At 36.1% G+C, this 24,848-nt stretch overlaps 3 protein-coding genes and 1 pseudogene across 3 annotated transcripts; 1 reads left to right on the forward strand and 3 right to left on the reverse strand.

Moving 5' to 3' along the window:
* Nucleotides 1–862: 862 nt before the first annotated feature.
* Nucleotides 863–1,651, reverse strand: LOC120186906 (protein P21-like). The gene has a single exon (XM_039190736.1). It carries the CDS (start codon nt 1,634–1,636, stop codon nt 908–910), a length of 729 nt encoding a protein of 242 aa, XP_039046667.1. The 5' UTR covers nt 1,637–1,651; the 3' UTR covers nt 863–907.
* Nucleotides 1,652–3,060: 1,409 nt separating this feature from the next.
* On the reverse strand, nt 3,061–4,869 carry LOC120186959 (probable glycosyltransferase At3g07620). The gene is made up of 4 exons (XM_039190764.1): nt 4,543–4,869; nt 4,258–4,454; nt 3,825–4,173; nt 3,061–3,742 (listed from the first exon to the last, which is right to left on the reverse strand). Exons 1-4 carry the CDS (start codon nt 4,867–4,869, stop codon nt 3,065–3,067), a joined length of 1,551 nt encoding a protein of 516 aa, XP_039046695.1. The 3' UTR covers nt 3,061–3,064.
* A 1,853-nt stretch (nt 4,870–6,722) lies between these two features.
* Nucleotides 6,723–9,150, forward strand: LOC120186960 (annotated as a pseudogene).
* Nucleotides 9,151–11,778: 2,628 nt separating this feature from the next.
* Nucleotides 11,779–12,656, reverse strand: LOC120186819 (osmotin-like protein OSM34). The gene has a single exon (XM_039190659.1). It carries the CDS (start codon nt 12,639–12,641, stop codon nt 11,913–11,915), a length of 729 nt encoding a protein of 242 aa, XP_039046590.1. The 5' UTR covers nt 12,642–12,656; the 3' UTR covers nt 11,779–11,912.
* Between the last annotated feature and the right edge of the window lie 12,192 nt (nt 12,657–24,848).

The following is a 24,848-nucleotide window of genomic DNA, read 5'->3' on the forward strand; positions in this document are numbered from 1 at the left end:
ATGTTTTTTGGGTGGATAATTGGCTTGGAAAACCAAAATGATAGTATGTTTATGGGTCCATCGTTTTTCGCCATACTTATCGAGGAAGTAATTTTTGTGCGGATAAGTTATCCAAAATGGGCTGTCATTTAGAAGAGGAGCTGATCATCTTCAATTTTCCACCGCCGGAAATCCTCTCGTGTCTGGATGCCAATATCAGGGGAATCTCCTTTCCTAAGGGTTTCTCTGTAGCTTAAGTTTACTGCCTATTTCCCTTTGTAATCCCAAAAAAAATAGTGGAGTAAAATTTATTGAATATTAATCTTTTAAAGATTATTTACAACAAAAAAATAATAATGATTATCAACATAAATATCTCAATTAAAAATATAACACCATTCATAAACAAAATGGTAAATTCTCAAAACTTGCAAAAAAAAAATATTTTTGCTGTCATTTTTCTATTTATCGGATTAATAGAAAAACTTTTTTATTTATCGAAGTTTTCGGAAGAATTCTTCTATTAAGCAAAATCTTTGAATTTTTGTTTCTTTAATTGTTTTTGTGCAAGGTGGCATGAAACTATGTATGTGATGTTTGTTAGGTGAGGTGGTGTGCTATAGCGTAGAACTTTGGCTACTATTAATAAATAGTTTTGACTTGTATCCATAGCTAATCCTCTACTATTAATAAATACTTTTGACCTAGCAAACTGTATGTCATCAACTACGTGGAAATTTTCATCGACACAGTTATAAAATTTTGTTTCGTGAAACCCAGATTCATTGTAAAACATAAGGATTATCTTTATTACTTTTTTGGCTCTTACATCAAACACAACACACAACCATCGTACAAATACAACAACAGGTTCATTATCGTAACATTTTAGTTTTATTCCCAGCTGATGATCAACTGCTCCAACCCTTCACTCTTCTTGGCTCTTGCTTCCGACCATCTCCAGATGAGGCGAGCCTCTGGGACAAAACACAACCCTGTAATTGGGACTACCACGGCAAGTAAAGGTGCTCGTAGGATCATCCTGTGGATAACTGTATGAATCAGGGCACCGTTCCTTGAAAAACCTCGAGAAACGCGTCGGAGCACAGGTCCCCTGCCCTTGTGTGCAACAATATTCGTTGGTCTTAAACACCGTGCACGGATTATTGCACCCACCGGGAGCCCTCAACTCATTCGGGCACTGCCCGTTGATGTCCGCGGTGCACCGGATATTACGACAACCGCCGCTAGTCGGACCAAACACCATGGGGATGTTGAAACCATCAACTAGCGAAATGTCGTAGAAATCCATGTTTCCGAATTGGTTAAGCGCGTACTCCGCCAGGGTGTTCGGAGGAGCACCCCAGCCTTGGCACTGTAGGAGTCCACCACAGTCGCCGGTTTGGCAACGACCCCGACCACTGCCATCGAAATTGCAATTGGTTCGACCCCAGATACGAGCCATGGCAGTGCCGGCAGGCACATTGATGGTCCAACTTTGTGAAGGGTCTAGGCGACGACCACCACCAGGAGAGGCTGCCGCCCACACAGTGTAGGAACACTCATTGCGGATCTCGAAGAGAGCTGCATGCGAGGAAACGAAAAGGATGGTGAAGAAGAAGATGGAGGAGAATTGGGAAAGGGTGAAGTAGCTCATGGTTGGGTTTTACTTGTGGATTTGTTCATTGGAGAAGAGGGTTTATATAAGCATAGACAGGCGGCTTTTTGGCAAGATAGAGATCATTGTAAAAGGTAGAGGCGGCTACTTGATCACTTCGAAATCTAATATGAAGATATGGCCAAGTTTTATTTCGTGTACTGTCTTAATAACTATTTTGCTCATCAATATATTTTTATATTACAAAATTAACGTATTTCAGTAAGATGATAATATTAAAATAATGTTTGAAATTTAAAATTTTATAAGAATTTAAACAAAATTCCTTATAATTAGAGAAACTAAACTAATTAAATAAAAAAATTAAATTGAGAATTTCGGTTAAAATATATTTGGGTAGGGGTAAACCCAGCCCTTTGACTTGTAAGCCTAAAGTTGGCCGGTTGTATATATATAATGTTTAGGTTAAATTTTTAATTAATAGAACCTCTTAAAATTCCATACTCTATTATATAGTTTAATGATAAACACTTTTTTCGGCAATTGGAAGCCTCTAAACAGTCAGCAGAGAGAGAGAGGAAGCAACACAATGGGTTGCACGGCATCTAATAATAATAATAATAATAATAACACAAATTTCATTTATTTTATAAAATAGTTATTTATTATTTAATATGAATAATTTGACTTTCGACTTTCTAACCGCATCTAATTTAACACTTTATTTTTTTATCAGTGTTTCTCTATTTATTTATTTTTTAAATTCTTATTAATTTTCTATATGTTCTAATAAAAGAAATTAGGGTAAAGTACACAAATGGTCCCCGATTATATGTTACTATTTTATTATGTCATTCGGTTATTAAAAGATTAAAAGTTATAAAATGGTCATCTGATCATAGAGTAGTGCTTTTGTTGAATTCTTTGACTATTAAAAATAACAAAATGGTCACTTGACTATTTATTATGTTCCAAAATCGTCATATCTCACTAAAAAGTAGACGATATAACGTTAACTTGTTGACTATGATATGATAAAATATGATCCCAAAATCTCAAACGACTTATCATATCTCAGTTATCATGTTAACGTCCAACTTATACAATTAGAAAATGATGAATTTGATTTTTTAATAGAAAAAAAATAAATTTGGAACATAAGTAATAGCTGGGTGACCATTTTTGTAACTTGAAGGATTGAACAAAGTACCCTATAATCGAAGGATCATCTGGGTACTTTACCTAAGAAATTAATTATCAAAATAAAAAGAAAAATATAAAAAAAACACTTAGATATATTTTGAGAATGAAACATCTATTGAAATTTGATTTCAACTCGGAATTTAAATAAAAAATGTAAATTGGTTTAATTAACTCAAATAATTTAAAATTAAATTAAAATTTATTCACCCCATAAATACAATAGGAAAATTATACAACAAAATAACAAGGCTTGAGACATGAAAATCAAGAATGATCAAAATCCCGAACCTGAATGTTTAATCTTCTAAGCCAAATCGAATGGTTAATCATATGAAACACATCATATCTCTTTGGACTTGCATTCACTACAAAATGCCTCTGCACTTGTTTCACTCTCCTCTGCATTCTCAAATACTGCCTTTGAGAAATTCCCATCAATATCTTCTTTATGTTGGGGATATCCTTCACCGCAACCTGAATCGAGAACGCTTTCCAGTTCAACACATCACTGAAAGGTGGCACATAGTTGTCCGAAATCAACACCGGAACACATTCGGCATAGATCGCCTCCACGATTCTCGGGCTCGCCACTTCGTATCCGCTCGGACATAGGCAAAACCGGCTGTCCTTCAGTTTCGACGTGTAGGAAACACCCCTGGGGAGTTGATCGAATACTTGGACATCGGGGTCTCGTTTGTCTTTCCATTCGTTGAGTAAGAGGTACCGGATGTAGCCGTGGAGACGCCCGGCGAAAAAGGCGAGAATGGACCGACGAGACGGAGAAGGGCCTCCTAATAGCCCTTCTACTTCACCTGTTAAGAGATTGATTTCTGGGAATGAGGCATCTTTAGATGGATTAAATCCTTCAGAAGTGTTTGCATTACATAAAACTCTAATGGATTTATGGAACAAATGTGGCACATAGGATGATGCTCGTGGCCCCTGCCCAAAAAAAATGAAAAAATAAAGCAAAAACAATCATGTAGAGTGGCTTTTCCTAGGCTTGAAAGGAACAATTGCTTACCCAATCATGGCATGAGAGCATGAAATGATCTGCACCGAGACTCCGGTTCCAGTAAGGATGTTTACCGGAAATGACATCGACATAGTCTACAACAACCCGTCCGATGGCATCGGTTTTGAAGTTTCCGGGATTATAGAGGTAATGAACCAGCATGACAACACTAAATGGAAGGAAATAAACCAATGCCTCGTCAGGGTCTTGAGTTCTATAAAAATTTCCCTTCTCCAGTTCATGAATGAACCTCCCTTCCGAGGAATATATGCTCCTGCATGGACCATTGTGGAACATCGGCGGCTCCCCTTCCTTGTACACGTAAATCTTGAACAGCTTCTCCATCTCCAAGTAACTCCTGATTCATTCCAATTGGACAGGTTAATTGTTAGATCGAATTCGATAAAGAGAAAACGCGAACACGTGATTAAAGCCAGTATACCTATGAAAAGGATTGGCATTCCTATAGATTGGACCTTGGGGCACATAATCAGGGTCTTGATGGATCGATGACAGATTCCTAACCAAAGCAGCCTCTTTTATGGAAGACCGAACTCTTGCCAAATTTGCTTCAATCCTCTCCAACTTGCTGTTTCTCTTTACAATACCTTCAGATTCCTTATTCTTTGACATTTCCTCCTGCTTTTTATCCCACAGTTCTAAAATTTCCATGGAAAACAACAAAAAGAGAAAAAGGGTTTTAAAAAGGAGAAAAGAAAAACCTTACAAGTTGGGGCGTTTCTTTCTCCATAATCGCATCTGAAAAGGGCACATTGGGAGCAAAAAAATCAGTTTCTGCTTCCAGGGAAGAAGAATCTGTGAAGGATCCATTGACGATGGAATTATTAAAAGTTGGCTCTTGCACAATCGAAGAACGATAAGAAGAAAACGACAGCGGATAGAGAGTCGAGGGATGTTGAGGACTCAGCGTAGAAACGAGAAGTAAAAACACAACCAGAGGTGCCATGAGGAGTAGAACCAAATTCAATGAAGAAAACCAGAGAGATGAAGGATGATGGTGAGGCCGCTTGTCATAATTAGTAGGTGATGCCATTGTGAGTTCTAACAGTCATTCATTGAAGTTCGGAGGTGTAAGTAAATTGTTATATCAGAAACTGAAAAAATGAAGACGTGGGTGATTCGTTTCTTGGTTGCTGGTTATTCTTTGGTGCTGGGCAGAGATATTCTTGCGCTTGCATTTGCATGGTGCGGCAACAAGCTTTTTACACCGATCATGGAGTTTTCTTTGAGTCCACGCTTCCTCTTTTGTTGGTTCTATTTTCCAATGTGATAAAGAACTTAATATTTATGGAACCTAATCACTTCGCCATGCGTATCTTCAACGCTGTTGCTGCCTGCTGATTTTTCTTTTGGGAGTACTACTAAAAGTCTAACGGATTTCATTAAGGTAACTGGTTTAGATCCTTTAATCATGTCGACTATATTTTTAATGTTCTTTGACTCGTTTTCAATTAAAAAAATAAGTACTTTTTTATTCATTAAGGAGTATTTTATCTATAACAAATCTAAATATACAGTAATTTTATCCATACTTTTTAAGTGTATAAAATTTATTTAAATGTATCAATTTTATCTTTTGATCGACGATAATTAATACTAAACTAGATTTGAGAAATTAAATTATACTGATATACTAGTATAAAAGATTTTGTTTGAATTTAATTTTAGTTTCTATTTTTCTATCTCAATCTTGTTGTATATATTGAATAAATTGTAATTTAGATGCATATTATCATACTCAATTCATTATATTATATATTAGAGTAAGCAGTCAAATTATGAAATCTATGCATGAGCAGTGGGGTTGCCTCTAAGTCTGAGGTAGAAGGCCGTCGCAATCACGGACACTAGTGTATAGGTTTTTCATGATGCTTCTACGTGGATTGGTAACTCGGTATTCCTGTTCCCTATCTTCACTACAAATGGGTTTATCACATTCAATCACCCTCGAAAGTATCCTATAATTCCATTAGTCTAAAAAATTTAAATATTCAAATATATATGGGAATAATCAATATTAAAACATATTTCTGACTCCCTTAATGAACAAAATGATAATGTGAAACTGAAAATATCATTATTATAATAATTTTTTACATTATTAGTTTAAATTATCCGATTAATAAATCAATATATCAATAATTAAAAAATATATTACTCATGGATTCGGGCATTCCTTAGGCATTAAAGCCTATAGCTTATTTCAAGATTTGTGGGTAGTAGAGATTATGGTCTTTCCCAAGGTCAAACTCCAACATGTCTCGGGATTTTTGGGCTTAGAGATTGTAGGCTTTCTCTAGATTTGTTGGCGTTGGAAACTCTGGCCTTTCTCATGCTTTGTGGGTTCAAAGACTAATTTTCTCAAGATTTATGGATTTTTTTATCTAAGAAAAATAATATAATTAATGTCAATATTAATAAAAAAAATATATAGTAATATAATTAACGTTAGTATCACTACAGCAAAATGGGTTAATAGCGACATTTGTAGCGGCGTTTCTAGAACAAACGCCGGTAAAGACTCATACTATAGCGGCATTTTTATAAAAACGCCGCTAAATAATGTTCTTTAGTGGTGTTTTGTACAAACACCGCTATAGTACGAGTCTTTACCGGCTTTTTTGTACAAACGCCGCTATAGACTCATTCTATAGCGGCGTTTTTACAGAAACACCGCTAAATAATTTACTTTAGTGGCATTTTTATACAAACGCCGCTAAAGACTGTAATTTAGTGGCATTTTTAGAACAAACGCCGTACAAATGAAACTTTTTAATAAGAATTTTTTAATCCTCTCCTCAACAATTCAACATTTACATACTCCATCCCAAAACCCTAACGCTCCGAGACTAACAGACCCATTCACTGATTTACTGGCGAAAAGAAATGCAAGGCTTCTCGTCAGATTCTGGCAGAGGTGCTTTAGTTCCGATTTGTACAGATTCCCAGGGTTCGGCGGTGTATCCCCTCCGTCATTGTCTCAAGTCTCCAATCTCTAGGCTCTCCGTCTCATGGTCACGTGGCCACTACCTTTGGGTCTCAGTTTTCGCCGCTCCTTCCTCCGTTGAAGACGATGCAGGAGGAAAAATAGTGGAAGTGAAGCTCAGCGGCGGAGACGGCGAAGTCAGTGATGCTCATTGGTGGATGATCGCATACGGTTCAGTCTCTCCTTTTGCTCTACTCTAAAGCAGAAAAACGCAATCTCCAGCTTGTGAAAATATCAATGAATTCCTCACCTTACGATGCTGATTGGTAATTAGTTTTCAAATTTTCATTTTTATTAAAATATATTTGGAGTTTATTTTCTTTTGTTCTGAAAAATATTGAATTTGTTGTGTTCAGGTGGGATTACATAATGAAGTACAACAAAGACATAAATTCCCTTCTTGGTGGTTAGAAATCGGATTCAGTTCCGGTTATCGACTACCCGAAGTCAGTCATATTGGTAATTTCCTCTTCTTTTATTTTGTACCAGACATTTTGGCTCTATTTGGTATGAAGAATGGAAAGGAGGGAGAATGGAGAATGTGTTAATCTAATGGTTAAGCTTGAAGGTTTTAATCTAATGGTACTTTCGTTTAATTTCAAGTTGCCTTTTTCCCCTCAAAAATGAGAGGAGCCAACTAGTTTAAAGGCTGCGTGGGAGCTATTGAAAATGTTTTATGCTGAAAAGCCATCTCATTCGTGGTTACCTGAACGCCTTGTTGATCGGTTAGCTGTAAATCCCTTTCCTTTTTTTAACTATATCCATTAAGCGTTACATTGTGTTGGTTTTAAAGATTTTTGTTTACTAATAACCAATTTGTGTCTTGGCAGGACTACGACAGCCTTTTCTCAGGAACATACCCAACAGTGCACGCAAAGCTTGTTGATTTTCAAAAAGAACTTGTAAACTTGCAGGTCCTGAAATAATTAACCTTCTATTTTCCTTATGAAGTTAACTTCTTTGTATGGTACTAACACAGTTCTAGAGTTTATGCTTGTGAGTTGTTTGACTGATTCGTAATCTTTTGTATTCATCTAAGATGGTGTTATTTAATCAGTTTATTGAATGTAGGTTGTGGAGAATAATCCCAAATACTGGGAAGTTATGTCATCAACACTTGCTGTGGGTTGGCTAGATATCGTGGTATGTGTCTGACAGACTAATGTGGTTTTTCAGCTTAATAAAATTATGAAAGCAAGTTAGGTTCTTTTTTTTAGTGGAATTTTATGATTGGATGCAGTTTTATATTTTCACATGCAAGTTAAAATATTGCGCTTGCATGGATCTTATCAATTAGATCAACTCAGCAATCGCGAGGTTGGTAAGATATTAATTATTATGCATTGTATCCAAAAGATGTAGCTCTATTTACCTTTAGTTTCATTGAAACATTTTAATAGTTAAGAGGTTCGTGCAAGTCTTTGTTCAGTTATTTGACTAAAATGTGTTTTAACTTGGAAACGATTGTTGTTATTATGCTACTTCTGTTTTTTGTTGTTTCAACTAAGTAGTTCCATATATTCTTTGCATTTCCATCCGTCAAGCTTTTCACCTATTCACTTTTCTGAAGGTGTTCTGGTTTCAGTGTGCTCACCAGCAGACTCATCAGGGTTTGAGAAGTATGTTACAAATAATGTTGGGTAATGCTAATAGTCTCTGCTCTGCAACATGCCATTGAATAGAATTGTATATTTCTCACTTGTTATACATCAGGCCATTCACAATGGTATGTACTTTCCTTGTATTACATATCTCATTTATTTATTTTCTTCTGTTAGGGGTTAGAAATCATGTACAGTTTGGCACAGAAAAGCATTCAATTGAAACCAATGGCCTATGCACATAAGTTGATGGGGCTTATAATTGAAATTATTGGGGAAAATACTGAGGTGACAAATGGGGATAAAATATTAATTTACAATCTCCGTTAAATTCTCTTTTTGCTTCCTTATCTTTAAGTTAGATTGTGCTTTTATCTGTTCTCAGGTTGTTTTAGCAGAATGCTTGAAAGGATTTGGTCCTTGGTAAGCTGTCATATTTCCATCTTTATATCTTTCTGTTTGTTAGGAATGCAGTTTTGGAGCCTTTTTCTGGGTGCTATTGATTTAAAATATGTTTGGTCCGATAAGCTGTTAGAAGTTATCATGAAATTCAAGCTTGGATGTTTCTGCACAATTATTAAGATCTATTTCTATATTTTGCTTATCATCATGATGGTTGCCCATGCCATAGAGTTGTTGACTGCTGGGACTGACCATGCAGAAATGTGTTGTTAACTTTTTTAACGTAAGATATAATGGATTTTCATATAAACTGATGATTTATTTGGATATGAAACTAGAGATCGGGTTTGCATTGCCATGGATGGGACCTTTTCAAGTGGCATGCCAATTGGAGTAAGACCTCATGAAGCAAATATCTATGCAAGAAATGACAGGACGATACTAGCTCTGCATCATTGTTTTCCCATATAAACTGGATTTATCTCTTTGAATTTAAGCGCCTCATTGTGACGAAGAGTTTTGAAGAATGTGTAAGATTAGAAGCAAAATATCTTAGACATTATTGTTTATTATAGTTAATAATGTTGAACTACATTATATTTACGTTAATGTAAATTTTGATTTATTATTATGGATTTCAATTTTCTTGTTATGGATTTTAAGTTTGTTGTTATGGATGTCAAGTTTATTGGAAACCGCTACAGGTTAAATTTGAGTAATAAAAGAGTAGAAAACAACATTTGACAAATTAGTTTTAATTTGCAAAATCAATTTCTTTTAGCTATAAAGAGGTAATTAGCGGCGTTTGTATCTTAAAACGCCGCTATAGATATGACCTTTTGCGGCGTTTGTTCTAAAAAACGCCGCTATATACCAGATCTTTTACGGCGTTTGTGGAAAAAACGCCGCTAAATCTCAACACCTATTACGGCGTTTGTAGGAAAAACGCCGCTAAATCTCAACACCTATTGCGGCGTTTGTTGGAAAAACGCAGCTAAATATCAACACCTATTGCGGCGTTTATTGGAAAAACGCCGCTAAATATCAACACCTATTGCGGCGTTTGTTGGACAAACGTCGCTATATATCGTTACCTATTGCGGCGTTTTTTGTTACCAAACGCCGCGAACTTTAGCGACGCTATTTTCAGCGGTGCTTTTTGCGGCGTTTGTCATAGCGCCGCAGGTATTTTTTGCGACGCTTAAAAACGCCGCTATAGGTAAAAAAACGCTGCAAATGTACAGTTTTGCTGTAGTGTATTGACAAAAATACAACATATTTGATATTAACTTTTTTTTTGATGAAATAAAGATATAAGCCAACACTTAATGTTCTACTGCCAAATTGCAAGCAACAGAATCATGTTGTAGTAAACTAGATACTTCCAGCGGTGGGGTGTAGAAAATCGTATGAGCATCGCCTCTTGCTGCAGCTATCCTTGCTAATTTATCGGCCACCTTATTCGCATCCCGGTTTATATGCCTCAAAATAACTGTCTATTCATGGTTTAATAATACACTAACCCGGTATAGAAGAGTAAATATCGCACCTCTATTAGCGTTTCCCTGTAACATCCGAATAACCACCAAGCTATCCGCTTCAACCATGATTTGTCTTTCACCAAGATTCCACGCATGAGAGAGACCCTCATGTATTCCCCATAGTTCCGCCTCAACGATAGAGCATATTCCTATTACTTTAGAGAATCCAAGAATCCAACCACCATTCGAAGATCGAATAACGCCCCCACATGTAGCAAAACAATTTCATGTTTTACGGGAGCCATCAGTATTAACCTTGCACCAATTAGTAGGAGGCGGAGACCAATGAGCAGGCTCGTTAATCATTCGATAAGAATACGAAGTCCTTTGCAAAGCTGATTCAATTGCTCGGTTAGCTTCGAAACGAAGACGCCTACCTTGTACTAATACAGAGTCCTGTTCAATGTAATCCAGATAAAAAATTCTCCTATTGCGATTCTTCCAAATCAACCAAAGTATCGAGCCAAATAATAAGTCCCAATCACATTCATCCCGTGCATAAAACCCCGGAGAAGCGATATTAATATGCATCCAATCCCTTATGTCCCTGGACAAAAAAATCATCTATTTAAATTAAAAATTAAAAATTTAGATTCTACAAAAACGAAAATATTTGAAGAAATAAAATAACCACTTCAAATAAATTATTACCCCTTGAATTCGAAATTGTATTATATGTCCTCAAATTATGATTTTTATTTTTAAATTGATTCTTAAACTTTTGAATGTTTTAATTTCATCTTCAAATTATGATCCTCATTCTAAATTGATCCCGAATTTTTGAATGATCAATTCATCCCAAACTATCAATATATGCTAATCATGTCCCTCTTCCTAAAATTATTAGGCCAAGCTATGTTATTATATTAGTATATTTTAAAGAAATAAAATTTATATTAAGCTATGGTTGAAACTAATTATATATATTAGGATGAATTTGGAAGATTCAAAAGTTTATAGACTAATTTAAAAGGAGAGTCATAGTTTGGGGATGAAATCGGAATATTCAAAAGTTTATGGACTAATTTAAAATAATGTTTATAATTTGAGGAAGAAAGTAAAATGTTCAAAAGTTTGAGGATAAAATTAGAATATAAATCATAATTTAAGGGTATAGATAAAAATAACTCTAAATAACGTGTAATAAACTATTGAAGTATAAACTCTATCTAGTTTGACTAGACAATATGTGCTGGAAAACACTTTCTAGTAAAAACTTAACTTTGAGAAAGTCTTCAAACTTTATATTACGTGATCGGATTTAGTTAGGTTAGGTTAGATCTCGAAAGACGAAAGTACCATATTCTTAATAAATATATATAGTATGCGTATGTGCCACGAAATACGTAGGACTTTGAGATTTCTATGAAAGCAATAACTTGTGACATGGAAACCCTAAATACAGTATTCAATGGCGATGTCTGAATCATCATAAGCTTTATTTTTTGCTTTCGCATCAAGCAAACACACATCCAACATAAAAGTACGTACAAATACATCAACAGGTTGATCATCATTTGGAAATCAAAGGCCAAATACAATCCCTTTACTCTTCTCGGCTCTTGCTTCCAACCATCTCCAGATGAGTGGAGCCTCTGGGGCAAAACACAACCCTGTAATTGGCACCACCAGGGCAAGTGAAAGTGCTCGTAGGATCATCCTGTGGATAACTGTATGAATCAGGGCACCGCATCTTGAAAAACCTCGAGAAATCCGTCGCATTACAGCTTCCGGGCCCTTGAGTGCAACAGTATTCGTTGGTCTTAAACACCGTGCATGGGTTGTTGCACCCACCGGGAGCCCTTAATACACTCGGACACTGCCCGTTGATGTCCGCGGTGCACCGGATATTGTGACATCCGCCGCTAGTCGGACCAAACACCATGGGGATGTTGAAACCATCAACTAGGGAAATATCGTAGAAATCCAAGTTTTGGAATTGGTTAAGTGCATATTCGGCCAGGGTATTCGGTGGAGCACCCCAGCCTTGGCACTGTAGGAGTCCACCACAGTCACCGGTTTGGCAACGACCCCTACCACTGCCATCGAAATTACAATTGGTTCGACCCCATATACGAGCCATGGCCGTGCCAGCAGGCACGTTGATTGTCCAACTTTGGAACGGATCTAGGCGACGACCTCCGCCAGGAGAGGCTGCCGCCCACACCGTGTAGGAGCACTCATTGCGGATCTCAAAGAGCGCTGCATGGGCGGAAATGAAAAGGATGGTGAAGAAGAGGATGGGGGAGATTTGTGAAATGGACAAGTAGCTCATTTTTGGCTCTTAGATGGGGATTCGCTCAATTGAGAATAGGGTTTATATAGAAGGTAGAGGCGGCTACTTGATCACTTGGAAATCTTAATGAAGATGAGGCCATAATTTTAACTAGAGAAAATAGGGGTTATCCTCTAATCTCCATTCATTGCCACGTTTTAATCTATAGTGATACGCAAGAGAATTTGGACTAAAAAGTCAAAATTTCCAATACTAATTATTAAAAGCAGAATGGGTTTTCATCAACCAAAACGTTGCTTAACAAACAAGAAACAAGCAGCCACCTCTCTCATTCCTTGACCGTACCATGAAACTTTCTTATCACAAAGAGGCATGTCGATAAGCTCTGCTTCCATAATGGATTCCCTAAACTCTGCAATCCCCACACCATCTAGAGCGCACCCTGGCCTTTTATTTGGGCTTTCTACTGAATAAAAAAGTCACTGTCAAAACACAAGCTACCAAAATTTATGTGTAAAAAAAAAAATAAAACGGTCATTAGAAGGTGTTGTTGGTAAACATATTTTTATAATTTTCTTATTGAGTAAATTACATCACATGTCAATCAATTATCAGTAAGATTATAAATAAGATATTTAATTTTAAAAAGTTATAAACAAATCATTCAATTAATCGAAAAAAATCATTCTGAATTGGGGTCTCTTGAATACGAAGGACTTTATTCGATGATCCGAACAATAGAGAGAATATCACGGTTGAGAAAAAAACATAACATGAGACGAATATCATGTGAAATGAATAATGTAGATTAGGGTTTACGAAATTTGAAAGTTTTAAGATGATTTTATATTAAGATTCAACTTGGTGTTGCCAGGGCCCAAACCCTGTAGGGACAGTTGTTTTAGATGGTAAAAGTGGTTGCACTGGCTAATGTGATGCAGTGAAGTGCAACACAAATAGAAGTGATTTATTAAAATGATTCTGAAACTCATAATATTAACAAAGCAAGGGAGATTGCATTTATTTTAAACAAATCAAAAATCAAATTACAATTTAAAATTAAAATCAGAGATAAAAAAGTACAATACCACACATTCTTAAAACATAGGAGTGAAACAAACAAATTTTTAACCGTCTTTTTAGCCCTATAGCAGCGTTTATAAGCGTCGCTAAAATCCCTCCCGCCGATAGTAAGAGCGCCGTAAAAAGCCTTGTTGAAACCAACGCCACAAAAGTTAGTAGCGTTCTTGACAATAAAACGCCGCAAAAGATCATGTTATGTAGCGGCGTTTTCCTGCCAAACGGCGCACAATGTCATGTTATATAGAGTCGCTTTTCTGCCAAATGCCCAAAAAGTCATGTTATATAGCGGCATTTATATTGACAAGCGCCAGTATAGACAAACTCCTAACAACATGTTCATAATCATTTCATTTCCTTAATTTTTATTTCTTTTTCTTGTATGACTTTCAATCCAAACAAAATAAAGAAATAAAAAATAATACATTAACTCATATTCCAAACACTTGTGTAAAAGGCAAAGACATTTTCTTCCCGTTGTTCCTAAACTTCAAATTCTACTCTAAATTTTGAATCAAGCATTCGTAGACAAGGAATCGAAAGTTAACAGTGATGTCCAATTGAAAGCTTGAATCGTTAGAGAAGATATCAGGTAGACGCATTGCATTAAGTTGAAGAAGCCCCAAAGGATAGGTTTTATCGGAACTAGCAGTGAGATGTTTGGGATTTTTACTAAGTCCGCTCTTCAACAACTAAAGGACCTGCACCATTATAATTATTGTATTAAAGACAAACAGCCAGGTATATAACTCTGAATATAATTCTCTATACAAAAATAAAACTTCCATAACCAACAAAACACTAAACCTCAAGTATCGGAGTTTGCCAAATCCAGGCTTCCAGGTAAACCAAACGACATTGTTATAAGATTTAGACAATGTCAAATGTCCACGAAGATGTCCCCTTTATTATCTTTTCATTTGAAAGTAATTTTTGCTATAAGACATTGTTGTATGCGTAAATAAAGTAATCAACTATCTGCAAATACAGAATAACGTGCAAATGCGACTTGCTGATTTACCAAATCAAGTAACAAACACTACAAGAATAAACAAATAAATAAACCTTGAGGCTGGAAATTTGCTAGGCATACCAAGAGCTTGATTTAAAGATGTGAACGCTTGCTGGCAGTATCACTCATTTCCACTCAGAAGTTTTAAGATGATCTGTATGTATTATTATATTTCTTCTTTAATGCGATTTGTTTATCATTTCTGCAAAGTGTATAGAAGTCAGCAATCAAGAAAAATAAAATTTGTTTGAAAACATCATCGATAACTGAGAATACCTACATATTTGGAAAGGGAATGCCAACAACTATCTTAGACAGTCAAGAATTCACAATTAGTTAACAATTACACAACAAAAACACCTTTGTGCTTTTAAAGGCATAAGCAAAAAAACGAAATAAATCATTCTTCAAAAAGGAATCAACATTTCAGTAAAACTACGTGACAATTGAAATTGCGAACAGTTAATCAGCAAAACGAAATAAATTTTCGATAATGAAATTTCTAGTTTTAGAAGACTAGTGACATATTATATCTTTAATATATTGAGAGAGAAAACAGTTAGCTGAATCTAAATAAAAAGCTACGGTCCGTCATAAACCTAACAATTTCAAACCTTTCCATGAAAAATGGCAAGACAAGTTGTCGGAGTCAAGGATGACTGGGCTGACTCGAAACAGTGTGGAGATCTTGATGGGCGTGGCGGTGAAGACCACAACAGCATCAAGCAGCGGCTTTGTGAGAGGAAGATAGAGTTTTGAGGGAAATAAACAGATAGTGAAAAAGAAATGAAAAGGGATACAGGTGTAGAAAGATAGAAAACTAAACATTTGCGGCGTTTGTAATTACAAACGCCACCAAAGTACTTAAATATTGCGGCGATTTTAAGCAAAACGCCACTACAATACACGTCTACAGTGGCGTTTTCAAAAAATGCCACCATTTAACAATCTATAGCGGGTTTTTAACATAAACGTCGTAAATTTTGTAATTTTGTGACGTTTTCTCTTTAAACCCCGCTAAAAGTGCCAATAATTGCAGTATTCAGATAGCAAGGACGGTGAGTTACCGTTTTACGTGGAGACAAACCCAAACATGATGCGTTGAATCTATAGTAATTATAAAAATCTTGATTACATGCAAAGATTTTGGATTACATGCACAAGTCTTTGTAAGTGAGATATTTTTATCATTTCTGGATTTAAACAAAAGGTTTTAAATTGAGCAATGCAAATCCCTTTCAGCCATTAAACTTCAATCTTATCTGTTTAACAAGCTTATGTAAGCTTGTTTGTCTCACTAGACATGCGCTGCTATCTACCAACCACGGCCAACAGGAAGTTTCCTATGAAAATCCCAGAAACAAGTCAACAACTTGTTGTTTGTGAAGGATCACCATATTCACAAAAATTCTGTAGACACCCGTTTTTGTCCGGGTTATAAATATTATATTTAAATTATATTATTATTATTATTATATTATTATTATTATTAATGTTACATATTATATTTTACAGGATCCAGACCCGGTTACAACACCACAACCGAGCTGCCCACGTGAAATCTGCAACAAATCCACCAAATTCAAAGAATCATTCATCCACCGAAAGTTTAAGCAATTTTCCAAGTCAAAAGCAAAATACATAATCCATTACCTACCCTCACTATTCCTACCTAATGATGCAACAAATGAAGAAAAAAAGGGAAAAAGACAAAATGACATTCAATGATAAAATGGAGATGCAATTATGAGAGAGGAGGGAGATAGAGGAGGCCAAAACGTGAGAGGAAGGAGAAAAAAAAATAGAAAACAACACTTCTTGTAATCTGCCGGATTCTCGTCGGAGATCGGGAACTCCGATCAACATTCCGAACGGTCAAAAGTTGCGGAAGGCCATCACGAACAACATATTGAAATATCAGGACGATCAGACGGTGGACGGTGACGGATCGGAGAAAACAAATCCGGGCGGTTTTTAGCCTCTTGCCGGTGATCGGAATATTTGATCAATATTCTGAACGGTAAAAAGTTGCGGAAGGCCATCACGAACAACATATTGAAAAATCAGGACGATCGGACGGTGGACGGTGACGGATCGGAGAAAATAAATCCGGACGGTTTTTAGCCTCTTGCCGGTGATCGGAATCTGCGATCAATATTCCGAACGGTGAAAAGTTGCGCGATGCCAACACAAACAACCTATTGAAAAATCAGGACCATCGGACGGTGGATGACGGCAGATCAAAGAAAATACATCCGAACGGTTATCTTTGTATCTTTCCTGATTTTCACACTCTAATTTCTGTTATTTTATTTTAACCTTTTATTTTCTGTTTTTACCATTTTAATCCTTAAGGTTCATGTTTTGCGCTTGGGTCATTTTCCATATGAGTCATTTTCATTTGCAGCTTAATACATTTTTGTCCTTAAATAGGTGTTTTTGTGTTTCTGATTTCGTCTCCATATTTTACGCGTATTCAATTTTAGTCCTGAGTGGTATTGTATTTAGCTTCTGTTCTTTATACATTGAACTGTTAATTTTCGCATGTTTCATTTTAGTCCCTAGGTCGAAGTTTGCATGTTTTTAATTCTGTCTATTTATTTTATGGTTCATTTAATTTTCGTCCTAGTGTTGATTTGTTTATTTTCTGTTGTTTAGATATTTGACCTTCATATTTTTGCATGTTGCACTTTAGTCATGAGTGTGTTGGGATTTATTCTGTTTTTAGTCCCCTGCAATAGGAATAGTTTCATTTCAGTTCTTAATATTTAATATGGTATAATACTAGCATTTCTACCTTAATTCGTATTTTATTTATAATTAGGTTATTAAAGTTTTATTTGATATCATTTAGTCCTCGTTTTAATAAATATATTTATTTTCTGAAATTTATAATTTGTTGTATTATGTTTTCGTTTGTTTTGTTTAGGTCATATTTGTTCATTAAATATAACTATGTATATAGTATATTTTTAGTTATAAAATGTGTATATAATTTTTATGGAAATGTCACATTGCATGATATTTTAAAATATTGGTTTAATTAATTTTTATATGACATCATTTTAGTATGATTTGCATGTTAGCCTCACGTGCATAAACTCAATGTATTTACATAATTTAATTAAAGGTAATATCTTTTTAATTTAAAATTATTTTAAGTGGGTTGTCTTAGCTGATTAGATATCCGCTTTTGATGATTTTAAATTAAAAGTATATTCCATCAGTGACACCTAAGAAATTAATTTATCGCTTTTAAAATTTGGGAACGGAAGAAAAAGAAATATTCGGCTATTTAAATTTATCGAGAAAAGATAGTTAGAACTTATCTAAGATCTGGTCTCGATATTTGTAAATAATCGAATATTCTTTATCTTTCTAAAGGCCTGGTAATTTTAATTCAATCTATTTTGGGTGCTTTTGAATTTTGTAAAATTCATGTGGTGTTTTGTCGGGGATCATAAATCAAATTAAACTCGAATTTGTAAATTTCATTGCAAAGACATTAATTAATCGACAGGTACCGATTTAGGGCGCTGTGGGGGTGCTAATCCTTCCCCACGCGTAACCGACTCCCGAACTCGAATTTTGGTAATGCATACCTAAATTTGTTGTTTTAATTAAAATTATTTTTTTTTATTTAAAATGGCAAAACATTTTTGGGTGCCCAATCACACCCTAATCAAAGATTGGTGGCGACTCTTCAAACCCGTATTTTTATCATGAATGAATTCCCAAATTTTTCGAAATGAGAGGTTTTCTAAAATCACATTGCTTTTAATTAAAATTCAATCGTAAAGAGAATAATTAAAAATGATGCGGTTTTCCAAATCTCGCTTCCCCACCGGTTTAAAAATCGTTTCGACAGCTTGGCGACTCCGCTGGGGACCTTTTAGTGAGTCAGGCCTATAGTCAATTAATTGATTGTCTTTGCAATTGAAAGTTATAAATTCGTTCTAATTTGGTTTTTGATCCTCTGTTTGATTTTAATTTGATTAATCAATAAATAGTTGTATTGATTTGTTTGTTATTGGTTTCAGATTAATTGTGTTGAAAGAGGATTGATCTTTTAAGTATTTTGAGAATATGGGTTGTTTTATTTTCACTTTTCCTCACACACTACACAGTTGCATTTGCATAACATGACCTAAAACCCCGCTCCATCCTATTTAAGTAGGAGTGAGATACTACTCCCTCGTGTGGTTTTCACTTCCGCATGGGATAGTGGATCACTTCTGGAGCTCACACCTTATGGTCCTCGTGATGGTATTCACCTCCGCATGGACATAAGGAGGTGTGTTCCCTCGAATTGAACTCGATCCCCTAAAGCCTGTGATGGGCCAGGATTGAGGGTTCGGCAGCCCAAGGGGCACCGACAAGGACAATTCGAGAACCTATTGCTTTAGAACCTAACCCAGCATGTAATGAACATAGAGCCTGAACTTAGGTCGAGCCTGACCCGAACCTTAAGAGTCCCGTGAGGAGTGTACACAAGGAAAAGTTTTCGAGTAATTTATTTTCGCTTTTTGAATAAATGTATACGAACTAGAAATCATGCGGTTAGGTTTATTTTATCAAACAAAGCATGCGAACTAGAAATCATGCGGTTAGGTTTATTTTCTCGAACAAGCATGCGAATTAGTTATCATGCGGTTAGGACTTTTTGTGAATGACAAAGCATGGGGGTAGATATCATGTTGAGTAGGATCTACTAAGCATGATTGGGTAGTCAGCATGTGACGGTAGGTTTTATTTGTTACTATACTCATCATTTTGTTGTTTATATTATGTGTACTAACCCATTGTTTGTTTATGTCTATTTTATTTTGGATTTATTGCATTTGCATCTTCATGTCATTCAAATGTGTTAATTTGCAAGTGATTGACTAATAAGAAGGCTTGTCATAATGAGGCAAGAAACTCTTAACCATGTAGTCAAAATCGAGAGATCTAGAGACATTCAAACGATTCATGAAGATGGACATCTGATGAATGAAAAAATCTGAAATTGATTGAAGACCGATCCACAAAGAAAGACATCCGGTGAATGAAGTTAGAAGTCGATCGAAGACTCTCTTCAAATGAGCGAAGGCCGAAGATGTTCCCTCAGGAGATAGATGCAGTAATACCAAGGACGAGAAGACACTTCAAAAAGACATGAAGACTATTTTGCATTGAAAGTGAAGATAGAGATCCCAAGATTCAATTTAAGGACGTTCGACTTCATCAAAGATGATAAAGTACGCCGACAATTTTGGAGGTGCAATGTCAGATTCCATGAAGAGTACGACTCAAGGAAATGAAGAGACGAAGAATCATAATTGTATTTTGGTTGTATGGTGTAATGAAATCTTGTTGTCTAAATGAAATGTTGTTCTATAGTGGTCACTTTTGGAATTAACACCTTTTGCATTTGCATTTGGCATTTGCATTTGCATTTGCATTGCATTGCATGTATTTGTTTAAGCATTTTACATGCATTAATTATGAAACCATGGAAGTAACTTATGTGAGGTTATGTGACAGTAATAACAAGATCATTCATTCATTTTGTTCCTCATCATCATGAGCAAACAAATGGAAGCAATGGAGCAAACTAATGAGAAATCACAAGATCAGTTGCAAGAGCAGTTGGTCGAATTACAACAAGATACGATGAATCAAGCATCAGGTTCTCTACAAGGCGTATCGAATCAAGTGATCCAGGTGCTGGAACCACGAGCTATTGATAAAGAGAAAATGGAGGATAAAGGAAAGCAATCTCATCAGACTGGTACATCAAGAGCGATACTTTACCCCAGAGTATCTAACTCAAACCAAGGGATGAGCCTCATCAATTTTGAGCAATTTGAAGACGATTTCAAGTGGTTGAAGGAAGCCATTAAGAAATGAAGAGCGAAGATCTGATGAGGTGAATGAATGTCATGTCCAAAATTCCCACAGCCGTAAGAGAAAAGGGGCAGTAAGGTACTCGAGTCGTCCGAAGAAAGTCCCAAGATCCAAAAAAATACTTTGAAAGTATTTCAAACTTTTATATCAGATCGGTATCCCCGTTTGGATAAAGGTCAATACCTCACACTGAGGTCGGTGAAAGTGCAACCAGACCCTTCTGCTCACAGCTATGATCAAGATAGTGCATGGGAGCATTGGGGCATTCTACGGGGAATTGTAGGCCGCTATTAAAGGATATAGAGATACTTGTAGAAAATGGGACGTTGACACTAGAATTGGTGGAACAATGGATGACGAGCTAGAGTGGGGCACCAGAGCACAATATTTAGCACCCGATCGAATCAAACACCACTGCATCAGAAGAATAATGGGGCATCCTGACTACGCAGGAATCATTTTGTTCATAGTGAAACTTTATGTCGTGTGCAACATCCTGTTTGAACATGTTTTTTGAACTTTCTCATCAGTTGTTTTTAATGATATTTAAATGAATTCATGTTACTTTAAGGATGGTGGACATTGAATCAAATTCATGACTTGAAATTCTTTGAATATCAATTGAATTAAAAGCTCTTTAATGATTAGAGTTATAAATCTTCGACAAAATGGCAAGGTTGAAACCTGATAAAACAAGGACCATGGACCTTACCCCCCAGAAGATACACTCGAACACCATACTTTTTTATTGCAGGGATCGATATAGCCTTCTCTTATCATAAAGGGATGAACCATAGGCTTGGTATTCAGGTATGTATAGGAGCGGACAACATGGGGCATCTTTTGTGTATGATATCACAAAACTGAATAGACCACACTTTTGTTGATGAAAGTTCAATGATGATTATGATCTTTACGGATGGAATAGTCGAGTAGGTGAATATAGTTTAGGTCAGTTGCTTGGAAATTGAACTCTAACGATGAGATTTTCTGACTTTCAACAACACTTAGACTATGACAGGTTCTTCTTAACAAGCTTAAGAAATTGAATCCACATACCCATCAAAAATATAATATATGTGTATACAATAAAGCTGAGCTATTCCACTAAGGCAATTGGTTATAGAGGAAACTCGAAAGCCCTGGCTTTATGAATAGATTATATTCAAACCATGACCTTGATCGGGTACCTGGCAATTCGGTGTATGCTCCACTGTGATTGTCAAGTCAAAGACTTTGTGATGAGATGAACCCTTCAGCTAGCCCGATAAAGGCAAATTACAATAAAGCTGATTTCAGCTAGCCAAACAATGGCAAATTAAATTAATTTTATAAATAAGGAGTTGCGATAAAAATGGACTAAGGGAGTTAAGGAACACCTGTCATAGTCAATTTCACACGAGCACTCAGAAATTTCATTTTTAGATCGATATTTCTGCACTACCTTGGTTAGAGGAGTCTACGAAGCTTGAACAAATGGAAGATTTCAGAGAACTGAAATGGAAGTGTTCTGGAAAGTCTAGTAATGGAGTATACTAGTTACGTCATTTTGTCCGCATCCGATTAAAATACCAAGCCAAGAAAGAAGGGCATGTTGTGATGGTCACAATGATCAAGAAAGAGATGGTATTTTGGTGGTCGAAGCCTTAGAAAATAGGAAGCCAGCCTAAAACCAACCCCTCAATTTTGACAATTGTCAAAGAGCTATAACCCTGAAAATATTAAAGAGTTATTGATTCTTTTGATATTCTGTGAACTCATGTCTATGATTTGATTTGATTGCAAGCCTGAATTAAGGGGTAATGTTTTATAAAATTCTTTCATTATTTGATCTTTGAATTAAGAGAAAGAAGAAAAACATTTTCAAACAGGACAGTTCAAATGTGAAAGGTCCTTGAAGCTGGTGAGGCTCATTGTGCCTCTATTTGAGACGAAGAATAAGCAATGCCGGAACGTGAAGCATTCCGCAATCTTGAAGTAGATGGTCTAAAGAGATCAGAATGGATGAAGGATAGAGCTGGCAACATTTCTTTGTGACGTTGTCAATAACTCATCGAGAAGAAGAAGATCTCATCATTCAGAAGAGACACATATTACAACTTGTATAAAATACAAGACATTTGTTAGAAGGGTCGATCACTTCTTAAGTGTTTATGACGATGTAAAGAGAAGCCACATCATGTTGAGATATGTTGGGGCATGACTGAACCCACATCATGTTGAGATGAAAAGACTCAGACCAAGGAGGCATGAAGAATGAGCCTTACAATTTGAGGTGATGGGGCATTTTGAAGGCCCATACCAGTATAAGATAATGTTGGGGCATGACTGAACCCACATCATGTTGAGATGAAAAGACTCAGACCAAGGAGGCATGAAGAATGAGCCTTACAATTTGAGGTGATGGGGCATTTTGAAGGCCCGTACCAGTGTAAGATGAGGTTGGGGCATGACTGAACCCACATCATGTTAAGATGAAAAGATTCAGACCAAGGAGGCATGAAGAATGAGCCTTACAATTTGAGGTGATTGGGCATTTTGAAGGCCCGTACCAGTATAAGATAATGTTTGGGCATGACTGAACCCACATCATGTCGAGATGACAAGAAGACCAAGAAGGAATTGAGAATGAGCCTTACAAGTTGAGGTGTTGGAATATTTTGAAGGCCCGTATCAATATAAGATAATGTTGTGGCACAAGTGACGACATGTTTCAACTGGAGGTATTAATGTGGGGCATATTTGGAAGCCTATGAAGACTTGTGGAATGATCATTGAATTTGACAAATCATTCCGATGGGATAGAAATGAATGAGGGGTGAAAATGGTGAAACAACGATGGTGGAGTTTATTGTATACGATCATTTGGTCCATCATTAGTCGCTTTACTCTTAGGGTTTCATATGCATTAATGTGGGCGAGCTGATATCCCACTTTAATTCCTACGGAGTTTTGGTATCCTTGTAATACCATACAAAAACTCTGAAAGCTATGCGAATAGCTTCTCCAGTTGAGAGATATGGGCAGAAGCTGCAAGAAAAGATGAATATGTTGTCAAATGATTTACGAACCAGTAAATATGATGCTGAATTAATGTTGCGATCATGTGTTGGTTCCATTACCCAAGATGAAGGTTGTCTTACACAACTTCAAGGTTAAAATGAGAAATGATTTGGTAACATGAACAATTGGGGAAGATCCTCCTTGGGATGTGCTGCAAGAGTTAAATCAGAATAGATGTTGTTATCCCATTGATCTTTGTGGAGTTTGGCACAGTCATATACATAGTCTCCAAAACTGGGGCAACACGATCATGTTTACGACCATAGCAAGAAGATGAGAGAGAAAGTGATTTATCCAAAATGAAGATGGAAGATGAAGACGACAAGACGATGGAAGAAGATCAGAGGGCTCGTCAAAAATGCAAGTTGGAAATTGTGAGTTGTTACACGGGTATATGAAGCAGACCTTGGAAAGAATGATCAAGTAGAAGAAGACTGAGTTCGCCACTTTGAAGGCAAACAAAGATTGATTCAACATTTATGCATTCATGAGAACATCATTTGCATAAAAGATAATGCATTACACTGATACATTTAATTGTATTCATGTTTCATGCATAAACACATGATTTTGACAGGTTTTCCATTGAAAAGAGAAGATGCAGGATGTTAAAATCCCAAGTTGAAATGAAGATTTCAAGCCTCAAATACAAGGATTTGCGTTTAAAGAGACATACCCTGAAGAACAGAGAGGTCTAATCCATAGAAGAAGCATTGCTTTGAAGTGAAGACCATAAAGATGTAGAAGAAAAACGAAGATTTTCGTGTATGAAGAAAGACTTGCACACATGAGATTGGAGCAAAGTCAATCTTAAGCCTTCACTAAAGAGTAGTGAAGCAAACCGTCTTAAGCATGCACCAAAGAATAATGAAGCAAACCATCTTGTGTCTTCATCAAAGGTTCGTGAAGGAAATCCATTTTAAGTCTTCTCATAAGAGTGTTGGAGCAAACTATCAGACCATCAGATGTAGGAGAAAAAGTAAAAGTTTTTGAGTACAAATAAACTGGTCAAGTGATTAAAAAGAAACGCACGTGATGAGTCATTAACCGATTCAAGGTCTCAGGAATGGAGAGGTTCAAATGGCAGTCAAGTCAAGGAAGACTCTTGCATTTAATTGCGTCGAGACAAGCTCTCACCAGAGAAATGAATTCGAAAAGATTCTCTTAAATTCTAAATTTTTGAGTATAATGTTTTTCGAATC

This window comes from Hibiscus syriacus, unplaced genomic scaffold, assembly GCF_006381635.1.
Source record: "Hibiscus syriacus cultivar Baekdansim isolate YM2019G1 unplaced genomic scaffold, ASM638163v2 tig00113721_pilon, whole genome shotgun sequence".
NCBI classification, from domain to species: domain Eukaryota; kingdom Viridiplantae; phylum Streptophyta; class Magnoliopsida; order Malvales; family Malvaceae; genus Hibiscus; species Hibiscus syriacus.

What these genes read in the sequence shown, in the direction of transcription:
- LOC120186906 (XM_039190736.1), bottom strand. Translation starts at nt 1,636, where the DNA reads ATGAGCTACTTCACCCTTTCCCAATTCTCCTCCATCTTCTTCTTCACC.
- LOC120186959 (XM_039190764.1), bottom strand. Translation starts at nt 4,869, where the DNA reads ATGGCATCACCTACTAATTATGACAAGCGGCCTCACCATCATCCTTCA. An exon ending in AGAAAGAAACGCCCCAACTT is followed by an intron (nt 4,455 to 4,542) that starts GTAAGGTTTTTC and finishes GATAAAAAGCAG; the next exon opens with GAGGAAATGTCAAAGAATAA. An exon ending in TGCTCTCATGCCATGATTGG is followed by an intron (nt 3,743 to 3,824) that starts GTAAGCAATTGT and finishes TTTTTTGGGCAG; the next exon opens with GGGCCACGAGCATCATCCTA.
- LOC120186819 (XM_039190659.1), bottom strand. Translation starts at nt 12,641, where the DNA reads ATGAGCTACTTGTCCATTTCACAAATCTCCCCCATCCTCTTCTTCACC.